This window comes from Gasterosteus aculeatus, chromosome 17 (assembly GCF_964276395.1).
Source record: "Gasterosteus aculeatus chromosome 17, fGasAcu3.hap1.1, whole genome shotgun sequence".
NCBI classification, from domain to species: domain Eukaryota; kingdom Metazoa; phylum Chordata; class Actinopteri; order Perciformes; family Gasterosteidae; genus Gasterosteus; species Gasterosteus aculeatus.
This window is the reverse complement of record NC_135705.1, coordinates 4,028,196-4,044,964: the sequence shown is the minus strand read 5'-3', so window position 1 is coordinate 4,044,964 and position 16,769 is coordinate 4,028,196. Positions and strand designations below refer to the sequence as shown.

Below are 16,769 nucleotides of genomic sequence, written 5' to 3'. Positions count from 1 at the left end.
AGGTGACACGCCTTTTTGTTCGCTCTATAAACGTTCTGGGTGCATCAAACGCCATACATGGATGAAATGTAGTTGCTGAAAACCCGTATTGGTTGAGGTTGCAGGTTCGTCTTACCCATCCCTATTAAAGCGATCACTTTGCAGTTTGCCCTGGAAATACGTCATGACTGTTCATTCAATCTTGGTTCCATCCAGTCAACAGATTTCTACCATTACTGGTGACAGTATAAAACCCCCTTAGGGGTTGATGGTTAAGGCTTCATGATTTATGGATCAATTATGTCCATCAAAGACTCAATGCCGCCGACCAAAAGCTTTTCCCAGGCGGCTTCACAAAGTATCCTGTAAGAGGATCACTGTAATATTGACTTTATTGACCAATAAACATTAACCCAAGACACTTTATTTGGTAAAATAATCGCTGGTTAATATAAATGAATTGGCCCTTCCCATAAGCTGGAATCTTCGCAGCGTGCCCGCGTTATTCACCGAGTCACCCCTCGACCTCGGGAAGCTTTATAAAAAGATGCTCGTTTGTGGTGTTCTGGTGCGATGGACTTGTTGCACTGAGCCGGCTTCGGGGTTCACGTTGTCAGAGGTTCGACCAGCGTGAATTAGCCAAGACGGTTTGAGTAGTAACCCCCCATGAAAGAGACAGAAGAGCCTGATGAACCTTATGGAGAATAAACAGAAATGTCGCCTCCGGGAAACAAGGTAAGGACATCACAATCTGCACTAAATATTATATGAGTACATTTTGCATTATATTGCTATTGCATATCAGTGGGTGGAATAACGCACTCATAAGAGCAATATAATGCAAAATGGTACAATAGCAATGTTTGCTGTATGTGTTTATTTTTTATTTAATTTAATTTGATAGTTGTCACAATCGGCCTTTATTTGTGTTGCCTTTGTCTGAATGGCTTCGTAATTATATAACCTGAATTAATGTATGAATGAGTGTCTTTTGATAAACGGTTCAGTCCCTGAAAGCTTGTGCTGTAGCCGTTATTTGCTTGTAGAAATAGAATTGAGTTATTTAAGGTTGAGGATCTTGTTACAGACAATTTACTGGGATGCTAAGGTTGATATATATATATATATATATATATATATATATATATATATATGGAAATGCAATGAAAATGTGCACTCTTGTTGACAAGCACTTAATGATGTTGTGGGCTCAGATATTGGGGACATGTGCAAACACATGCTGGAAATAACTGTTGCTTGTTGACAGCCACAGAGCTTGTTTTTGAGTAGTGAAGATATATACGCATGACGTTATTGATAAAGGGATAATCCAGGGACAAAAAAATAAAGTTACACACTTGTCAGTTTCTTGTTTTATTGGAGTTGCCACAAAAGATTTACATCTTTGCAATTTCAGAGTTTCATGTCACTTGTGGTATTATTTCTGATGATGGGTTAACAATTGTAAATTGTCACATTTACAATGAATTCATTGTCTATGTAGTGACGCAAAAACAATTTCCTTTCCTCATTATCCAGAATGAAGAGAGGCTGCTCAATATCTTCATTTCAATCTGTTGGCAACAAAAAAAAACAGAGAAAAATAATCATTACAAGCAGGAACCTCAACGGATCATTCTGAAAGTATCGCTAATTCTGAAGTGAACTCCTACCTCTAACAGCGAGCTTGGTAGAACACTGCGCCTGGCCAAAAGAGTTGACCGCAACCACTTTATAGACGCCGCTGTCTTTGGACCGCACTCTGAGGATGTAGATGGAGCACACGCCGAATGAGTTGGTGATGTAGTAGTCCTTGTCGAAGTTGATGCAGACGTCGTCCAGGTACCAGGACACGGTGGGCGTGGGGCATCCGCGGACAGCGCAGGTCATGTACAGTTGGTAACCTTTAGGCGGCGCGTGGACCTTCAGAGGCACCAAGATGGACGGAGGCCTCTCAAAGCTGACCCCTGATGATTTAAGTCCTTTTGAAGGTATTGGAACTTGATAGGGAAAATAAAATCAAGGAGTGAAATGTCATGTGGGTCACATTAAAACCGTATCTAACAAGGATCCAGAAATATGTCAGACATTGGCTTGTATTACCCAGCTCTGCAAACGGTATCATTTCGCTCAGAGGCATCTAGGTTCACATCTACACAGCAAAAGGCTCTTGGTGACCATGCGAACATGCTCACTATGTTAGCATAGTTGTGAATGTTTAGGAGTCTGGAGAGTTGTTTTTTTTCAATGGATGTGTCTAGCATCTCCAAACAAACAGAAACTGGAATATTCAACCATCACCAGGGTACCAGTATTATCGATTGACCACTTGCCCGGGGGAAATAAACTACTTATTAGGGATCGGAATGTCTATTGCATAGTTTGCATTAATAAAGCGTACTTCCAATTAGATGTTTATTAAGCCTACATTTTCCATCGCAGATAGGGACAACTTTGCTATCGGACAAGTAAAACATTTCACCCAAATAAAAAATAAAAGCGTTAATGTCAAGGCCTTGTCATCGGCATCAGCTATTACACATCGAAATCATAGCTGCTTGAAACCGATAAGCTCTGTGTGTTGTTATTGGATGTTATTGGACATGATGATTTAACTTTTTTTTTTTTAGCACAGAACATTTGAACAAACAGATTGAATTTAAATCAATAACCCACCTCTGTTGCTGTTCGCACCCCATGTAGGGGACTGCGATGGATCTGAGAGGCCCATATCATTCTTGGCAAAGATCCGGAAATGGTACTGAACCCCAGGGAGGATGTTGTTGACTGTGTGCGTGTTAGCGAAGAGGCGGTCTGCCACGTTCTTCCACGACCTGGTGGCGGAGTCGCGTTGAGACACCACGTAGTAAAGGCGGTCGTCGAGCTCCTGGTCCGGAGAAGGAGCCCAGGATACCACCACTTTGCCGGTGACTGATTGCTCCAGCTCCACCGGCCCTGGAGCTTTGGGTTCGTCTAGAAACAAAATCCAATGCGATGCACAACGTGCTAGAGAGGTCAAATTACTCAACAGATGTCCCATTTCCCCTTCTATTTTCCTTCATTTCCTTGCACTGTGGTTGCTTTGAACCTTTACCGCATTCAAGGGGCCTTTCAATCCTCTGTGGGATTTGTTGAGGATTACAATTGCAAGTTAATCATCCTATTAGTGCATGTTACAGAGTATTATGTTTCTCATTCCATTAAAAGTTAAGCGTTAACTATTTGACATTCGGTTGCCAATGCATTGGTGTGTCATTGGTATTTAATTGGATAGAAATACCACAATAATACTGTCAAGTGTCGATATTAATGATGATCTCCTCCGGCCCGTGGAACACAATTCGAGCAATTAAGTGAATTCCAATTAACTCTTAATCCAAAGGAGAAGATTGTCAAACCAAATTGCGTATTCTACACAGAACTTTACAGCTTTCAAATTCTAACTATGTAATATTTTTCAAAGAAGTAGGATGTTTTATTAAGTATCTTTGTTCAAGTCAAAGTAGTTTTAAGTTAATAACTTTAGTAAAAAAAAAATAGTAAAAATCCCTGTTCTCATCCTAATATGTTACAGTTTGTACTTACCTGTGACTCTGACCTCAATGTCGAATGAAGCCTCACCCATGGAGTTTTTGGCTTTAATAGTGTAGATGGCTGAATCTGAGCGCTTTGATGAGGGGATAACAAGCTGAGACGTTCCCTCTGTATTGATGACATTAATCCACGGGGATATTGGCTCATCGTCCTTCAGCCAAGTGATCTGAGGTGGCGGTTCGCCCTGGAGGTATCAATACGGGATAGATTAGAGACCGCGTGAGGCTTACGCATCCGGCACGGTAGTAAACTCATCACTTAAGAATATGACAGGGGGCAGAGGGGGGAAATAAAAAGTCAAACGCCCTGACTTGACTGACCATGGAAGAATGCCTCGGCTTATATTAATTATATGAATACCTCATAGCAAACTTTGACACGCGCTGAATTTCCTGCTCTGACAACAATGAAGTCCTCTGGGTCTTTAAAACAAGGTCTCACTGGTGGAAAACACACACAACATGAATGCAGACGGGCGGCGAACATTGCTCGCGATAACAAAGTTGAATTATTAATATGCACGATGGAGGAAGTTAATTGCTTACTGTTGGGGTTCTTTGCACACGCCATTGCAGAGGGAGGGCTCGGATCTCCTGCGCCGGACTCATTAATAGCTGAAACCCTGAACTCGTACTCTGCTCCCTCCGTGACCTCTTTAACTGCATATTTCACGTCTGAAAAGGATTTTCAGCAGAAATACATGATGGAAAAATAAGCAAATTTTACCTTCAATTTAAAAGACTATAGTCTTTGTATTCTCACAAACCTTCAATCGGTTCATTGAGTGCATTCAGGGCAATCCAAAGGTTTGTGTCCTTCTTCCGTTTCTCCAGTTGGTAACCGATGATCGGTACTCCTCTGTCGTCCTCTGGGGGGGTCCAAGTCAAGTTGATGCAGGTTTTGGAGGCACTCACCACAGCGGGGGCTCCAGGTGGACCGGAGAGGACTAAGAAATGACAAATAATCTGATTGAGAGATCTAATTATTAATAGATGAGACGTGATCACAGACATGGAATAAATCAACGTCATCCATATAATATCATTGCAGGAGATAAAGCAACATTTACAGCAACGATATAAGGTATTTTCTTCTCTTTGAAACAATCACAAAACTACCCAGAAGCATTTTCATTTATTACCACCTGAGGAAGATTAACATGGGATTTGCAGAGGAATGCAATAGGGCTCTTTTTTCTTACTCATTATGCCTGCCATAATGCTATCAGCCGTCTCCAGCGCGTCACTGAGGCCCTCTGGGTTTTGTGCACAGATCCGGTAGCTATATTTCTTCCCGTGAGTCACATTCCTGTCTCTGATGGAGGTCTTGTCAGCCGAGACGTCCCCAAGTTTGGTCCACAGAGCTTGTCCTGCCTGTTGCCGTTCTATGATGTAGTTGGTGACAGCGGAGCCGCCGTCGTCTTTGGGAGGGCTCCATTTGATCTCAATTAAAGACGAGGTTGTTTCAACAGTCTCCACTGGACCCTCGGGAGGACCCGGCCGATCTGTCACAAAAACACCGAGTTACATTTCCAGTGTGCTTGTGTAAAAGTGATGCTTCAAAAGGTGGATGGTTGTGTTTATGTTTGAGCGTGGCTCTGATTGCATGTGGTAAACCAATGCTGGCGATCTAAACGTAGATTCCTGACTATTTCCAACTTTTCTTTTTCCTACCGAGCACAATAAGCCTAGATGTGGCCTCCATAGCCCCGAATGGGTTTTTGAGTTGGATCTTTATTTCCCCGGCGTCCGTCCGCAGGCAGTCTCTGAGCAGCAGCCGGCTGTGATTGGGCTCCCTCGCGATCTTAACTCCCCCTCCGTCTTTGATCTCGGTGCCGTCCCTGAACCAACGGACCTCCAAATTCCCCTGAGGAGGAAAGGGCATCTTGAAAGCAGCGTTCTGGCCAACTCGTATGATCACAGGCTTGGAGAACTTGTAGAGGTCGTCCGGGTCAAATTCGGGTGCACCTGTGAGACACAAAGTGTATTTTTTTCCAGTGTAATGCACAGAGAGTGTTGTGGCATTTAATGTGTTCCACAACAGAGGGGAGTAAATTATACCTCCGACGGTGACCTTTGCTTGTGTGCTCTGATCTCCCGATACAAAACGATAGACTCCAGAGTCATCGTCTTTGCAGCTTTGAATTCTCAGCTTGTGACGGGTTCCAGACTTGGTCGTGGTGACCCCAGCACCCGAGTTTAACTGGCAAATTAATTGTGAAAGGGAGAAGATTACATTTGTGTCTGTTGCATCACTATTTGGCAAAACAACAATAATCCCCCTCTAAAGATACAAGACTATTGGTTCATTTTTTATTTGTCATTTCTAGACCAGAAAATGACAGAAATATTTTCCCTTTTACTCTGAATGAGAATCATCTGAAGTGTGAACTGCCTTACCGGCTCTCCGTCTTTAAACCAGGTGCCGCTGCAGTCCATGCTCATCTCTACCGTTAACTCGGCTGGATTTCCACGAAGAACACAAATATCGGAAAGTTTTCCGGTAATTCGAGGCTCTGGGCAACATGAAATAAAATGAGTCACCACTTTGTACCTTCATGTGCAGCATCTTACAATTAATGACTGCAGATTATGTAAGTAAAGAGGACTAAATCTCATACCTGCACATGTGCTTTTTAATCTTTACTCGTCATCGATATGAAGGACATCAGGTGATTAATGTTTTAATTGTCTCTACCTTGGTGAATAGTTATTGCTTTAATTCTTCAACTCTGTAAATAGTCTAAAACTTAAACAACATCCATAAGCTAAATTTGTTTCTCAGTAAAATCTTTGCAAATAAGCAGTTGAAATACTATTTTATGATAAAGTTACTGTGTAATGACAGCAAACCCATTAACAGGCAGCGAACATGGAACAGAAACAGAAGTTAGTTCACAAATCTTTATCAACACGACACGAGCAAGTTCGAACCGTTTTCAAAAACTTTTTAATGAAAACTGCAGTTGCTCTCAAAGCTTCCCGGGCGCCGCGTGTCACCGCCGCTACGCTTAATGTAATTTCATTGTGAATTATGCTGCTTTGCGGTCCAATAATATTCCCATTTTTGAATTTACAGCCATGAAATGAAATTAAGGAAAAATCTGCTATACTAATTTTGTCTCTTCTTTCAAAACAGGAGTGTTGGAGGGTGGAAATAAAACGGATTAATTGGCACAGATTATTTACAGACTATTGTTATCGATGAGACCGGACTCCTGCACCCGACCTAAATATTTAGCATATTGTTTTTTGTATTGCTCTATTAACAACCGTTCCAACCAGTCTGCACATAGACACTAAAGCGATTGCAGCAATAACATCAAACCAGGCACAACACTGACATGGATCAGGTACATTTAAAATCTCTGCAGAATGAGATTTATATTCATATACACTTAAATAGGTGTCTGCATTTTCAATAGTGGAAAATAATCATAAAGATCTCATGAATGACAGCGTGCTTTGAAAAATGCAGAGTTTCTTACCAGCGGTTGCTACCTCCACGACTGCTGCTGGTTCGCTCACATCGCCTAATAACCATTAAAACTAGTTAGTGGTTGCAAAACCAACAAAATACCTCACCAAGTAATTCATGTAAATGCAACTGTTTTCTTTATCAAATGTTTTAATTAGCAACCTTCTCCCAGTCCATTGCAAATTACTTGAAGTTAATAAATGATGTTGTTGCTGCTTATGGCAACATTATTGCATAAGTTCAAATGTTGCTATTAAGATTTAAAAGAAGTAACAAAGTGATCACAAACACGACATTGATGTTAATGTTACATTTTGGTTATCACATTCCAAGTAGCCTCGAGTAAAAAAGAAAAAGAAGCGTCCAATGCCGCTGCCTCGTTTGTGAATTAAAACAAACCCTGCTGTGGTCTGCGTTCTTACTTAGCTCTTTCGTCGCCTCTGGTTCAGCCGCAGTGGGTGCAGGAGGTGGTGCAACTGATGCAGCTTTAATCTGTTCTTTCCTTTCTTCTCTGTCCTTTGCTAATTTTGTTTGCTGCTCTTGGGCGACCTTCTGCAGGTCCATCCCAGATCCTCCTGCCCTTGTGGTTTTCCTTGCTGCTTTTTTGCCCTTTTGTGCATCTTTATCAGCTAAATTGGAAGAAAGATTTACCAATAATTGGTCAAAATTAATCCGGCATACAGTAGATCAGTGTTGCGGTGGAGTATAATATCCTACCTTCAACAACAAGCCAGGCATTGCAAGATTTTATTCCTGCACAGGCAGAATAAATTCCTTTGTCTACAATCAAGCAGTCTTTGACCACCAGTTTGTGAATGAGCTTGTCTTCTGAAACCTGGATATCATATTTATCTCCTTGTTCCAGAGGTAAATTCTTGCCAAACCACAGAATCTTGGAGAAGGGATTAGACAGGACACACTCGAAAACAGCATCTTCTCTCTCCGTTGCTTTCACTTCCTGAATTTTCACCAAGAAGTCCACCGGGGGGACTGAAAAGGGAGAACCAGTGCATTTTAGATTACAGCTTGTTATATTTGCATAAATAAATGTAAAAAAAATGATCAAACACATTGGGAATAATAATGTTTTGTGTGTGTGTCAGGGTGACTTACTTACCTTTAAAATCAGTGGAAAACACATTCACATCCCCTACATCCAGCTGGTACAGTCCGGCATCGTCCGGCATGAGGTCCCTCACGCTGAAAATATACTTTTTCCCCACTAGTTTAAGACTGTGCTTCATTGAATCTCCCAGCTCTTTTGTATATGGAACCATTACACCATCCTGCGGGGATAATAGCATAAATTACTTCTGGTACATTCCAAATTGTGCCTGCAAAATATTGCTGCAAGAAAACAGCCGACAAAATTCCACTTGAGTTCAAATCGAGCTGTCGCTCAGGTAAATTTGATGCATGAATAATAAGCAGGCCCAGAGGATCATCTGTTCATTTGTTTGTCCAACTTCCTCATCCGTAGTGGGTTACTATGAGAGTTATCACACTAACCTTGTACAGGTATAAAGAGGTGCTCGGTTCTATGAGGTCCATGTCGAGCTCAAAGGATGCAGTATTATCTGAATTGACTCGTATGTGTCTCAAGTTGGACAGGCTGCTGACAAACTAGGAGAAAAATGGAAGAAGACATGAGTGTTGTTACATAATAATATATATTTTTTACTTTTCAATAATGACAATGCCAACCTCAGCTTGTTCTTCCTCCCTTTCTTTCTTCATTTCATTAAGTGTCTTCAGCATCCAACGGAAGTCAGTCACTCCAAACTCTGCACAGATGCTCTCGTAGTCTTTTTTATCAGAGCTGATTAGGATCTCCCAAAATTTAGGATCGATCTCTCCCTCTTTTCTCTCAGGTTGCTCAGACGCTGGTAGGATCTTACTGGAAATTTTAACAAAAAAGGAGCACTTAGTTGGAAGGACGACGGCACATTTTTGGAACACACACACGAGCCGTCCGCACTTGTAACGCAACCCCACCTTCTCCTTTTCAGCACAGACTTAAAATTCCCACCGGGGGCCTCAGCCGGTTCTGGCTGGGCTTTGTTCTTTTTGAAACCAACTGCAAGCAGAACAAGGCACTCACGTTATTAAAAGGAACTCGATATGAAGTTGATTTGAAGTCTTCATGCTGTATCAGATGACTCTGGGTGATGCCACTTAAAATGCAAGCAGCTTACCTGCAATCACGTTTAGAACTACTGTGACTATGGCCTGTCCGTATTCGTTTTTGGCAAAGCATTTATAGGTATCTGCCTGATCTGGCATGACATTCGGCATCTGGAAGATATGAAACATGCTCAGTGAAATAGACCCAGCGGGTGTTAACTATATTTTATTTTAAACATGTTTAGTCTCGTGTCATGCACCCACACATGGTTGAATTTTCATTTTTTTTAATTAAATGGAAGTTAAAGGGGCTGTATCTTGTCACCCGATTCCTTTGGAAAGCTAAAATGACTCTATCACTTCATATTACAATGTTAAAACTCACAGTTCAGCTTATTATAGCCAGCTCATTGGATTAGTGGATACATCCTTTTTACCAAATCATAATTACACTTTTTTCTAAATGAATGAACTATTTCCCTGTACCCCCAATGCAGATATTACCCCCGTTGAGGAATGACTGCTATATAGCATCCAATGAATAGTGATATAATGCATAAACTAATGTGACATATTTCCCTTGATAGATCAATTTGACTCAAACACAATTTCGTGCCCTTGCACTCTGCTTGATTGGTAGATGGCCTCTTATTAATGTGTAACTGCTTGCCTTTTTAATTTGCATTGACTGGATATGTTGAGGGACGTGTTTAATCCATTTTATGTAACTGACCTTTTGCAGAAAAAGTAATTGGCAAAGTTAACCAATGGATTGTAAGGCTGAAAGACATTGATATTAGGAAATTACTTTTTCCCCCAACCTCCTCCTCTGTGAATCAATCTATTTCTATTTTCTATTTGCCCTTTTTGTCATTCCCTTAAATCAGCATGTTGCTGTAAAACCTCAATACTATTTGGTAGCCTCTTTTCGCTTGCCTCAAATGTGTGCTCATTGGTATTGGGATCGTATTTAGTCTGATATCTCGACGTGTCAGAGACGTCTCCGTTGTTTCTGTCCCATGTAACGGTCGGCTGGGGGTCTCCAATGACAATCGCTTTAAAAAAAGCAAATTTGCCTGTAAAAAGAAGGAAAGATGAGATCATCTCACAGTGGACACAGTTTGTCTAATGAAAGTACAGCTGCTCCCACTGGCCCATTGCACAAAAGTCACGGATCTAATCAATTATGCAGAATATTGGGAATTCCTGCATAGACTATTTGGTATAGACCATACTAATGATCACATTTATTTTTTTGCACACTATTAGACGTACCCTCTTGGATGGTTAGAGCAATGGGCTTGCGGGTGAAGTCTGGATGGCTCTTTCCTTCTGGCAGCTCCTCAATATACTGCGTAATCATCACCCCGGGGACACTGGACTTTTTCTTTATCCCCACTGTCGGCATTGAAAGAATAAATGTCAGTGACCACACGCAGAGAAGAGAATGGGGAAAACACGACCATCAAAGTCTGTTGTTGTAATCAGCTCATCACCCTCATAGACCATGCGGAAATACATTCTAGTACATGGTGTATTAGAATGTTTGATGTTACTCACTCTATCGGGTTACTGTTTGTGGCTTTGGCGTCAAAGTCTCGCTTCTGTCACATATTCCCAACATTTACACTTTCAATAACTCTACCCTGTATCCTGTTTTTTTTTTCTCCTTTGCAATCTATACCAAACATTTAACCTGAGATCAGATATGTAGTGATGCACCTACATATCTGTGCACAAATCACATGCACGCTGTACAGTGTATTAATACATCAATTGCAAATCAGTTCGTCATGCCTTTGTGAGCAGCCAGGAAGGATAAAAATTATGGCCGAAGGCGGGTTCTCTGTGGTACGCTAAACCTACCTTCTCTAACATTTTCTGCCGCAGGATCTGATGAGGCACACGTTAAAGAGCATATACAGCACGTCAGCACGGTTTTAACATTTGACTCAGGATCCAAATATTGAAACTGAGGGACAGTGAGATGTGTGATAGATATTAACATGGATATATTATTCTTATTTTCAGATTTAGTGGAGCATCAAAGTTCATCTGCTCATCACTACGCAGTGTTAGTCTGCTTCATATCTGAAGCCACCTAATGAGCTCTTCTTGATCTTTGACAGACTATGTGCACAATGTAAAATCTGAAAATGGTTGCTGATGGACAACTTGCTGAGTAGAGTAAGCCTGGTTTTGAATAGCACCACTGGGAAAGGCAGCTGTAGGTAAGATGTAGCTTTTATATGAGTATTTCCCCATTTGAGGTATAGTTCTTAGTTATTAACTAAATTTCATGAAGATTTATTCCTAAATGGATCTTCTTGCCAACCTCATTCTATCATTTCTGTTAGACTTAGTTTGGAAATGTGTCATCTTATTTCTTTGTCAGTGTGTCAGGGAGAAGTCACTAGTCAGGCCAGTTTTTCTAATAGCTCTGTAGAGTTTAGAAGAAAAATAAAAAAGGTAAATGTGATGTCGTTCCTTCTGTAGAAAAGGAGATCAGAGTTGAGTGCGTACCTTGTCCAGTGGCTGTCCCATCAATCACTTTTGTTCTTCTAAACATCTTGAATCCTTTGATTCCTTGATGGATTCAGCAGAATTTCAGCAGCTGCAAAAGAGAATGGAAGGCAATTTAAATGACAAGAGCTGGGACAAATGTTCCCCTTGTATTAATTTGATTTGGTTTGACCTAGACTCTTCCTTCATTTGACTAAGTGCGTAGTTATCCTTAAGTTTGCTGAGATAAAGGGAACGCGCCAATTGCAAACCCCTTTGAGAAGGATGCGTTAAATATCTGTTAATTATTCTTGATTAAGCCTCTTCGAAGATAAGCCACATACATTAAAAATGAAACAAAATTAAAAGCAAGTTATGCTCAAAAATGTCCTGTCGCTTGGCTGTTTTCCTCTTTCTCAAAGAAAGCTTTCTCCAAACATCACCTTTGGCGATGAATAACTATATTAAAACTCAAAAGATGATCGTCTGTGGGTGTCTGCCACACATCTGATTTCTGAATGCTGAGAATTAACACATTTTCAGTTAAAAAGCCTCTTCAAATTAAAACAGGAGTTTCTATTTCCTTTTCATGTCATTTTTTTTAGCAGGTTTTACATGTTTGTCACGTTAAGCCTTTGCAGGCAGGCGTGATGTTATAATTAGTGTGAACATTTTTCATGATCCATCAGATCCAGTCAGTGCATTGATCTCTGCTAGTACATTGCGATCTTTACCAACACGTTTTCTAAACTTAGAATGACGCTGATGATGTCACTTCCCTCAAATACACAGACAGAACATTATTGTAATGGACAAGTGATGCTAATCGCTTAATTTGATTTACAGACGTGGTATTTACACGTAAATAAAATTAAGCTAGTAAAATGGTAAAATATTTGCTTTTAGAGCAGCCTGCCTGTCTAGACAATCCTATTGACATTAGAGAGTCAGTCAATATAATATACCTTCTAAAAACAGGTAATGGAGAAGTAAATAGAGGAAAAAACCTTTGCAGAAGAAAAATCCGATTCTTTTCTTTGGCAAGCAATTATCTAGTTGACCTCGCCATAACTACAGAGGAGGTATACATATTAGAAATGGTAATAATACTGTGACAACATGCAGAGCAGTGAGTGGAGCTACAGCATATTTTCTGTTGTCTGTTGTTCTGCCGTCTGGTCATTTGTTAGACCTTTGGTTTAAAGCTTTGGTGTCATTCGCTCATGTTCACTCGATAGATAGAAAAGATAGAAAACAATCACCCACTGGTGTGATTAACCCCTCACTACAAACATTTGCAACTGTTTGAATGTGAATGTGCATTCATAAAAGGAATTGCGAGACATCAATTTGTTAAAGAATGACACATTGCTGAGGCTGTCTGGTCTTTGTTTTATATATATGTGTGTGTTTTGGTTATTGCCTGTTTTTGCGCTCTCGCTGTTTTGCCAACCAGAATTTGCAATCACACGAGGGTCTTGACCTGACTCGCACTCACTGCTGAAATGTCTATTTTACTCTGAATGGGACTGTAATTCACAACATTTACATCAGGCTAGGGAGAACAGTTGAAACTAGTGATTGAGGCCACAGACGTATGTTTACCGTGTTTACTGAGGTAGTAAATCAAGACACACCACCACTTTACTTTTTTTTGCAACTGGAGGAGTTTTTCCCCGGTGGCCATAAGTAAAAAATAAATAAATAAATTGCAAATTAAAGGGTAGTACGCATTGGCTTCACTTATCAGACCCAAAGGCGGCCCCCTGCTTGTACTTCAAGTTGAATAGAACAGATAGATGCAGCCACCGAGCAGCTGAATGACAGACTGACCAACTGACTTCCCCCCCATGTGCTGCCGATAGTAATGCTGATCTGCTTCTGCAGCTGAGGTGCCACTAAACTAAACTAACTAACTGAACCCTGAACTTAAACCTACATCTTTGTTCGATGGTCACGGAATAGGAGTCATTTCCTGGTACTTTTGTTCAGTTCCACCAAAACTATTTAACTATTTAATTGAAAAAGAGGCATATGTTTTATTAGGTGGAAATTAAGCATTTTATTAAAAGTGACCCTGAATGAGTATTTACACGAGGTTCAAAACGTTGTCACGTTGAACCGTAATCCCTGAGAAGTTTGACCTCTCGTGTACAGTAATTGTCGAGGTCCAGCACCACCCAATATAGTGGCGTGATATTCTTGGGTGTCGACGGACCATCATGTGCGATGAGAGAATGTATCGTCATCGTCACACGATATGACACATTAAACTGTGAACATCCCGTCTCGAACGTCTTAATATGCACATAAATCACTCCTGACATTATGAGTCTTATGGGGTGAAAATCTGCACATAACTCTATATATATAAATAGAGAGAGAGAGATTTATATACCTCCTTAAACCTCTTTCTCAAGCGGTTCTCATGACTACACGTCGCCTGCTACTGAACCTTTTTTTTTCACCAAACAGTGCTCTTCTAATTTTATTATCAGAAGTCGGAGAGATATTCGATATTACTGAGGGCATGTCGAAAGGCATATGACTATCCATGGGGTTGATGTTGATGCTTGCCGTTTGCAATATCTGAGAGTGGCAGGTTGTATTTGGGTTATTACACCAGATCTGTCTTTGCCTCAGCCACAGTCTGTCTGTGATGCAAAGCATGGATAGAGCTATATGAATATTACAACACTCTTTTTGTTTGCCAAGTTGTCAAAAAAACACTGCAGTGTTTTTTTCACCTTACAAGTGAGGTAAGAAGCAACTCACACTATGGGAGGTGTACACACAAGTACACATGTGCAGAACCTCTCAAAAAGCAACATGTTGAAGTCATTTCGTCATGCTTTTAAATCTAAACTAAAATGCTGCACTGCACATACCACAGCACTGAAACATGGCAGCTCCCTTGTGTTTATGTTTCTTGGCAAAAGCTTTTTTCCCACATTAACGCAACGTTCTCTTTGGACTCCCGAGTGAATCGGCCCCCGCGATTAGTTCATTGTCGACTGGAGCCAAGGCTGAATATTTAACACTTCCACCAGTAGTGGTGTGGTATGAAGGATGGAAGAAGAACTTACCTCAGTGCGCCTGTGATCCTCTTGAGTGAGGCTCTATCCCAGTCTGATATTTGAGTGTTGCCTCGCTGGTCTTTAAGCTATTAAATGCTTACAGGGGTGCCAATGACTCAGAGACAAGCTCCCACCTTGTCGGGAGAATGCGCCTGCCAAGAAAGGGGATTGCTTTTTTGTTTTTGGCATAAATCATCACCCACCAGCAAGGGGGAGGGGGGAAGCATCCCGGCGGGACGGCCGTGACTCTGGCTTCTTCTGACTAACGTGTGACCTCTTGGGGCGACTGGGGCTCAGCGGGGAGGCCGGGGTCGCCCCTTCAATGAGAAAATCGGCGGTTCGATCCCCTCCAATGTGTCTACGCAGGATGACCTGATTAGGTGGCTGCACATAAACGGGTGTGAGTGGTTGGAAAGTCCTGACGGGCAGATGGCACCATGCATGCTGGTGTATATAAGCGAGTGTGGAGGATGACATGTAGTGTTAAAGCACTTTGAGTGGTCTGAGGACAGAAGTATGTTAAAAAGTACAGCAAGTCTGTGTACCATTCCTCAGGAGTGCTTTAAATGATGCATACTTCCTTCAAAAAATGGAATCAAACCAATTAATCTTTTGAATGGACTGTTTAGTGTTGGCTGGTATCCTGTTGGCTGGTGTCCCGATGCCCTCACTAATTGAATTTTAATAAATAAACTCAGACACACACTTTTCCCATTTTTTTATTTCCCATATTTTATATTGCAACATTCTATGTGGGCAAGTACACATTCCTGTGCTCAAAGTATTGCTGTACTGTTGGATGTTTTGAACCGTGCTGTTGCCCCGCTGTGTGCCCCACAGCGCCATTAGTCTGACTGTGTCAGCGACTTTTTTAATTAATTCAGCATGTTGACTTCAGTCACGACGGAGCACACAGAAGGCTCTTCTCATTTTTCATCTTCATCCCACCGGATTCCTCCAATGCACCTAGAGGTACTCCTCTGTCTCATAATACATGCATGTGCATTGTTTTATGTTTACTGTGACAGTATTATTATCATATTTACATTTTTGGGGAGGTTTCCTAACCATAGAGCTGCAATTATCTGCAATAATCTATCAGTCTACTCTATCTACTCAATAATCTGAATAAAAATGATGCAATTGTGCACTGATCATTTTGGCTTCCTTGAATCAGAGCTCCATCTCAAGAAAAAGTTTTGTTGAAAAAGGCTTTTCGACTACTACTTTATATCTGAAATACCCACTAATAACCTTGAGGGTATTGACTTACATGTGAGAAGTTGTTAAGATTCTTTAAACCACGACACGGTTATTGTGGTCCTAGTAACAGCAAAGCTGTGCTCTGTTTGAGCAGGATTTTGTGTGCGTAGATATTTCAAGCAGTGTAGTTAAAGCGGATGTGTGGCACGGGAACTGCGACTTTTCTCCGGCGGCTGATATAAGAGGCTTGATGTGCTTGAAGGCATTTATTGCACAAGGTCAGGTGCTGAGAATTCTACTGTGCAAAAGAAATGACATCACGAAGCACAGCGCTGTGTTGTTTGTTGTTGATGTGTGTTGGCCAGTTATTGCATGGAAAATAACAGGATGCCGTGTGGCTAATGGTCATTTTGTTGTGTCCCAAGACTTAACACAGGAAGATGAACAGTTGTTCGCCGGGTTAGTCATGCACTTGACATTTGTGTCTTTTATGACTTTCCATAATAGACGTGCAATATGCTCTAAAAACATTGCAAACACATGCAGGCAGTCAAAGAGTCATTTGAAGCCATGCGACAGGTGGCTGCTGATGCAGCGCACAAAAGGCAGAGAAACAAGTATCTATATCTCACTCTTTGACAAGCATTTGTGGTGAGCTAAATAGGATTGAAGTTACTTAATGGTGAAATACTGGATAAGCTTAGCCCAAAATGATTGGGATTGGGATCTTATATGTTAAAAATACATACAAATATTTTTTGAGGCAAGCACTTGGTGTTGCAATGTGAAGAATAGGTGATTGTTGGCCAAACA

At 41.1% G+C, this 16,769-nt stretch overlaps 1 protein-coding gene across 2 annotated transcripts; it reads right to left on the bottom strand.

Annotated features, from left to right (window-relative positions):
- Positions 1-1,337: 1,337 nt before the first annotated feature.
- On the bottom strand, positions 1,338-15,041 carry LOC120835796 (immunoglobulin-like and fibronectin type III domain-containing protein 1). 2 transcript variants are annotated; one of them, XM_040205020.2, is made up of 24 exons: positions 14,763-14,898; positions 11,698-11,788; positions 11,041-11,067; positions 10,450-10,572; positions 10,111-10,250; positions 9,246-9,345; positions 9,046-9,127; positions 8,755-8,947; positions 8,560-8,673; positions 8,168-8,336; positions 7,768-8,040; positions 7,473-7,679; positions 7,061-7,105; positions 5,973-6,088; positions 5,634-5,775; positions 5,247-5,540; positions 4,775-5,077; positions 4,340-4,519; positions 4,119-4,247; positions 3,934-4,013; positions 3,565-3,757; positions 2,656-2,952; positions 1,653-1,979; positions 1,338-1,553 (listed from the first exon to the last, which is right to left on the bottom strand). In XM_040205020.2, exons 2-24 carry the CDS (start codon positions 11,741-11,743, stop codon positions 1,549-1,551), a joined length of 3,585 nt encoding a protein of 1,194 aa, XP_040060954.2. In that variant the 5' UTR covers positions 11,744-11,788; positions 14,763-14,898; the 3' UTR covers positions 1,338-1,548. The 2 variants fall into 2 exon arrangements, with proteins under 2 accessions (XP_040060954.2, XP_077949083.1); XM_078092957.1 differs by lacking the exon at positions 11,041-11,067 and having other exon boundaries at positions 14,763-15,041.
- Between the last annotated feature and the right edge of the window lie 1,728 nt (positions 15,042-16,769).

Bases quoted from the DNA above. Each gene is read 5' to 3' on its own strand.
- LOC120835796 (XM_040205020.2), bottom strand. From the start codon at position 11,743: ATGTTTAGAAGAACAAAAGTGATTGATGGGACAGCCACTGGACAAG. The intron at 9,346-10,110 runs GCAAGCGAAAAG...CATATCTTCCAG, and splicing joins CCAATGAGCACACATTTGAG to ATGCCGAATGTCATGCCAGA. The intron at 2,953-3,564 runs GTAAGTACAAAC...TTTTGTTTCTAG, and splicing joins CATTGAGGTCAGAGTCACAG to ACGAACCCAAAGCTCCAGGG.